General features: G+C 50.1%; 1 protein-coding gene across 1 annotated transcript; it reads left to right on the top strand.

Moving 5' to 3' along the window:
- The first annotated feature begins 228 nt into the window (after positions 1–228).
- Positions 229–3,263, top strand: TRIL (TLR4 interactor with leucine-rich repeats). Its single transcript, XM_004676812.2, has one exon. It carries the CDS (start codon positions 244–246, stop codon positions 2,674–2,676), a length of 2,433 nt encoding a protein of 810 aa, XP_004676869.1. The 5' UTR covers positions 229–243; the 3' UTR covers positions 2,677–3,263.
- Positions 3,264–6,066: the final 2,803 nt, after the last annotated feature.

Genomic DNA, 6,066 nt, shown 5'->3' with positions numbered 1-6,066 from the left:
GGAGAAACAGTTTTCTGCAGAAATGCAACAAGTAGCACCCGGTGCTGCCTGACTTGACTGTTCAAAGGCCGCCCGCAGAGACCCCGGCCAGCCACGGGACAAAGAGCGCAGGAGGGGCAGGACGGCGCAGCAGTCCGAAAGAGGCCATTTAGCGACTCTGGGGAGGCCAAGGGGAATGCAGAGGAGACACGGTGCGGGCGGGCCAAAAGGACGATCCGGCCGCAGCACGCTGGGCGGGCGGCGATGGAGGCTGCCGGTGCTGTGCGCTTCCTACTGGTGGTGTGCGGCTGCCTCACGCTCGGGCCAAGGGCCGAGTCTGTGTGCCCCGAACGCTGTGACTGCCAGCATCCCCAGCACCTCCTATGTACAAACAGGGGCCTCCGCGCCGTGCCCAAGACCAGCTCGCTGCCGAGCCCCCAAGACGTGCTCACCTACAGTCTTGGGGGCAACTTCATAACCAACATTACAGCTTTCGACTTCCACCGCCTGGGACAGCTTAGACGGCTGGACCTACAGTACAACCAAATCCGCTCTCTGCACCCCAAGACCTTCGAGAAGCTGTTGCGACTGGAAGAACTCTACCTGGGAAACAACCTTCTGCAGGCACTTGCCCCAGGCACTCTGGCTCCTCTGTGCAAACTGCGTATTCTCTATGCCAATGGGAACGAGATCAGCCGCTTAAGCCGAGGCTCCTTCGAGGGCCTGGAGAGTCTGGTTAAACTGCGGCTGGACGGGAATGCCCTAGGGGCGTTGCCGGACGCTGTCTTCGCCCCGTTGGGCAATTTGCTGTACCTACATCTGGAATCCAACCGGATCCGCTTTCTGGGCAAGAATGCCTTCACCCAGCTGAGCAAGCTGCGCTTCCTCAACCTCTCTGCCAACGAGCTGCAGCCTTCCCTGCGCCACGCCGCCACCTTCGCACCGCTGCGCTCCCTCTCCACCCTCATCCTCTCGAGCAACAGTCTGCAACATCTCGGGCCGCGAGTCTTCCAACACCTGCCGCGTCTCGGCCTACTGTCTCTCAAGGGCAATCAGCTCACGCACCTCGCACCAGAGGCCTTTTGGGGGTTGGAGGCCCTGCGTGAATTGCGCCTGGAAGGCAATCGGCTGAGCGAGCTGCCCGAGGCGCTGCTGGAGCCCCTGCACAGTCTGGAGGCGCTAGATCTGAGCAGCAACGAGCTGTCTGCTCTGCACCCCTCTATCTTTGGCCACCTGGGCCGGCTGCGCGAGCTCAGCCTACGCGACAATGCACTCAGCGTCCTCTCTGGAGACACCTTCGCCGCCAGTCCGGCTCTCTACAGGCTAGATCTAGACGGCAACGGCTGGACCTGTGACTGCAGGCTACGCGGCCTGAAGCGCTGGATGGGAGACTGGCACTCGCAGGGTAGGCTTCTCACTGTCTTCGTACAGTGTCGCCACCCACCGGCCCTGAGGGGCAAGTACCTGGATTACCTGGATGACCAACAGCTGCAGAACGGATCTTGCACGGATCCGTCTCCCTCCGTTTACCCCACCAACGGGGATAGTCGGTGGTCCCCAACCACAGCTACGCGGGAGATGGCACCCCCTACAGGTAGCGTTGCTGTAGACCTGCCACCGCAGCCTCAACCGCACCAGCGGGGGAGATTTTTGCCTGGGTTGGCCTGGGATGGGACCGCCAGGGAGCTCTTGGGCAACCGCAGCGCTCTGAGGCTGAGCCGGCGGGGCCCCGCCCTCCAGCAACCTGGCCCCTCCGCTGTTGCTGTGGACCCAGCGCCACACCCTGTGGACCTTCTGGAGAAACCCGAGAGGGGACGTCCAACTCCGGCCAATCCTACCCACGCAGAGCCCACCCAGACTGCCGTGCCCAGCCCTGCATCACCACCCGCAGGCGATCCCTGGCAGCGCGCAGCTAAACAGCGCCTGTCTGCAAAGCAGCAAGAAAGCGCCGCCCACTCCGACGGCGGGGTCGGCCTGCCACCTCTGGTGTCAGACCCTTGCGACTTCAACAAGTTTATACTGTGCAACTTAACCGTAGAGACAGTGAGCGCAGACAGCGCCTCAGTGCGCTGGGCTGTGCGCGAGCACCGCAGCCCCAGACCACAGGGCGGCGCGCGCTTCCGCCTGCTCTTCGACCGCTTTGGACAGCAGCCCAAGTTCCACCGCTTCGTCTACCTGCCAGAACGCAGCGACTCGGCTACCCTGCGCGAGCTTCGCGGAGATACCCCGTACCTGGTGTGCGTGGAGGGCGTGCTCGGGGGCCGGGTCTGTCCGGTGGCCCCCAGGGACCACTGCGCCGGACTGGTCACTCTTCCGGAGCCCGGGAGCCGAGGCAGCGTTGACTACCAGCTGCTGACCTTGGCCCTGCTGGCTGTCAACGCGCTGCTGGTGCTCTTGGCCTTGGCGGCCTGGGCGTCGCGGTGGCTGCGGAGGAAGCTGAGGGCCAGAAGGAAGGGCGGGGCACCAGTGCACGTTCGCCACATGTACTCCACCCGAAGGCCCTTACGCTCCATGGGCACCGGAGTGTCTGCCGACTTCTCTGGGTTCCAGTCCCACCGGCCGCGCACCACCGTGTGCGCACTCAGCGAGGCCGACCTCATCGAGTTTCCCTGCGACCGCTTCATGGACAGTGCGGGTGGTGGTGCGGGCGGAAGCTTGAGACGGGATGACCATCTCCTACAGCGATTTGCCGACTAGGTCCAGAACCCCCAGAAGATGTGGAAACCACCACAGCTCAGGGGGGCCCTCACCCTGCCTGAGGAGAAGATCTCATTTAATCAGACCTTCTCCTTTCCTTGTTTTGTACACTTGCCAGAGAGGCCAAAAGGGACAGACAACCCATTTGGCCACCACCACCAGCCCTGTTCCGAGAAGTCACTCATAGAGTAAATGGATGGCATGGGTGGTCAAGGCCAAGTTGTGGAGGCAAATGGATGATGGGGTCCAGAGTTGGGAGGTTGTCTTTATGTGGAGACCTTGGTGCAGCTTTAAGAATGGCATTGGTGGCATTGGTGCTGTACACTAGCCTGGCCCCCCTGAAGGTTTGAAAAGGGTGCTTGAGCCCCCAACAGGGCCAGAAAGAGGTTTGGATGCATTGCCTTTTGTTTGTCAAACAGAAGGATTTTCTTTCTGTTTAAGGAAAAAGGAACTTATTACCATTATAAAGAAGCCTTGGCAACTGGCCCCACTGGCTCTGTGGTCTCTGCCAAGAAGGGTGATGTCGTAAACAGGTGGTAAAGTTTAACACACTCCAAGGAACTCTTTCATGTTGATTAATAGAACATTCAGGAAAACTTAATGTTTAAATAATTAGAGATACTATTTTTTTTTCAACAATGTGAAGAGCTCTGACATTTAACAAACTGACTGATAAACTCAAGGACTAGTTTAGTTCAGCCATTGGTTTAACTATCTTAAAATTGTTAGCATTAACACCACACAAATGTTTGCTGATGGTGGGATTAACCAGAATTACTTACATTCTAGAATGAGGTTGCATGCAAGAATTCTCTGTTAGGGTTGCTCCTGTGGCTTTTTAACTTTATATTTTTAAGCTTGTATATGGACATTTCAATGGCAGACTTGATAAAAGAATGTAATATGACATAAGTGATGGCCCCATGAGGAACACCAGCATTGTAGTTAAAGTGCACATTTCTGATAATGTGTCCAGATTGGAATAAACAGGATGTGGTGCTTCTATTTTCATTGACATACTGAGCCCCACTTCTCTCAAGTTGCACAGTTAAGTGATAAAGGTCATTTCCTAATAGAGGGGGATCAAAAGATGACTGCTATTGATACTCTCAAGTCTGGCCATGTTAATGTCTTACTCTACATGGAAAAGTAGAAGGGGAAAAAAATGACTGGGAAAAATTGTTGGAAAAAAGTTTATCAATGAGTGTCTTTCTACTAAAACCATAAGATTTTTGTAAGTTCTTAAACCTCACTGTGAAATGTTATATTTTACAAATTAATCTCGCCACTACCCAGTGTTTTACTGTGTTATTAAATCTTATCTTTTAGTTAATAATTGCAGTATTTCTTTTAAATGTTTTGGTGTTGAACTTAGGGTTAGACTCCTTTATTTGCTCTTTGTTTTCAATTATTTGGTATACTTTCGTTCCCAGATATTTATGTAGTACATGTTTATCACTAAAAATAGGGCTTTAGTTTACATGAGTAATTGTGTGTGGTCTAAAAATGCAGTCCCTAGAGAGTACCACAGTGGTTATTTACTGTGGTCGTGGTTGTGTTGGCATTGGGGCGCCATAGAGGCCACCACAATGGTGCTAAGGTTCTCAGTGAAACTTATGTTAGGGCCTTAAACCCCTGAGGAGCCTCATGACTCAGGAATCTATCTCAGCCCAGGGGTCCTTCAACCCTGTCCACTCTTTCTGTCTTTGGCCTTGACTGAGCCAGTCCTGCCCTTGTCCCAACAGCTGAGTAGGGTCCCAGGGATCTAAATGAGCTGATTTTTGTTTATGTTCAGATGAGTAAAGTCCAGACCACTTAAAATACAGCTGCTTTTCTGGCAGTCTTATCTGTGGGGCCAAAGCTTAATAAACCACAGGAAATGGACTGTCATTCTTAGTTTGCTGCCAGGGCCTGTTTTAGATTCAGAGCATTTTGGTACATGGGAGAGGTGTAGTTGTTTGCTCTTATATTTAACCTTTGAGCTGCCTTTCACCTTTCTTGGCCCTTAGGTTTAGGCATTCAGATCCCATTCCTCTGCTGTTGTTCTTGCACTGCAGTGTAATGTTGAGACTCATTGAAAGTCTGAAATGATCTTGGTTTTTCCTACCCTTTCAAGTGCAGAACATCACTAAAAATGCTTAATTCCTGGATCTATGTATAAACCATTTCACTGGAAAGTGAGAAATGAATAAATGTTATACATTGTTATGTTCAGTTATGTCAATAAACTCACTTACTAATGGAGATGTCTTATTGTTGCAGTTTCCAACTATTTTATATAGCTTGATTACCATGGCCTGCATTTTCTCCGGCATTTTTTATTAGTGAAAATGAAGCATAGCTTTCTGTCCTCTTTCCATGTTTTTTATTTCCATTTCCTCAGGAGAGCAGAGACATAATTTTAAAGACATGGTTATATGACTTTATGCCCAACGAAATAATGAGATGGTTGCTTTCTTATGGCGCCTATTTCTGCAATGCTGCCAGATAACAATTTGTATATGGTCAGAACTCTTCCCTCTGGCCATGCACTGGTCTTCACCAGAAGTGCAGAAATACAGGCCCCTACTGATTATGAAGTAATGACTAAATAGACACTGCTACCTAATATTTGTAGAAAACCACCCCCACTCTACACCTAGAACTTGAATATAAGTGACATAGAAGCTTCCTAATCCCAGAAATATATTCAAAGTTCTGACTATGAATCAGCACCCAAACAGAATCCTACTCAGTCTTACACCTTCACTGTCTCAGAGAATTATGGCTTCCCTAAAGTCCAGAAGTTTTTGAAGGGAGTGATGAAAGATCCCTAGTTATCTGAGATTGCATCCACTCCTCATTCTGTTTACCTGATGTCTTAGTACCTCAGCTTTTGCTTTGTGAAAATGGGATACTGAAGCCTGCCTATTTTGTGGTGTGAGTAAGGAATGTTTGTCAGCACTAGTTACATGGCAGCTGTCCAATAAATATTAGATATATTTATTAGTAACTGTATTCTAGGTAGAAAGGGCAGAAAGTTGTGTGATATACTTTTGGTAATTTCATGGACAAGGCATTTCTGTTTAAGCCCCTAGCCAAGCAGAGAATTGAGACAATGCGATTACAGCAACTCTACCCTCCCCCTTGTTCTGGTTAATTGAAGCTTTTCTTTAATTTCATGTGGAAGAACTCTTAAAATTCTTTTTTTTTTTATTTTTAAGGTGACGATATTATTTGAACAAACGTTTGTGCTTATTCAACTTGTTGTAAGTTAATTCATCCCTTAGTTTGGAACTAAGGATTTGTAAATGGTGTTGTTTCTATGGTGTCCCTACTTCTCATTAACTTTGATAGTATCTCCAAGTGTCCTTTTACTTAGTTCACTTAAAAGGATTTTTTGCGTGCACA

The sequence above is a fragment of the Condylura cristata genome, unplaced genomic scaffold (assembly GCF_000260355.1).
Source record: "Condylura cristata isolate star-nosed mole 26May11 unplaced genomic scaffold, ConCri1.0 scaffold00005, whole genome shotgun sequence".
Classification (NCBI taxonomy): domain Eukaryota; kingdom Metazoa; phylum Chordata; class Mammalia; order Eulipotyphla; family Talpidae; genus Condylura; species Condylura cristata.
The sequence above is the reverse complement of the archived record's forward strand: the minus strand, read 5'-3'. Positions and strand labels throughout refer to the sequence as shown.

Excerpts from the sequence above, each read along its gene's own strand:
- TRIL (XM_004676812.2), top strand. The coding sequence starts at position 244 with ATGGAGGCTGCCGGTGCTGTGCGCTTCCTACTGGTGGTGTGCGGCTGC.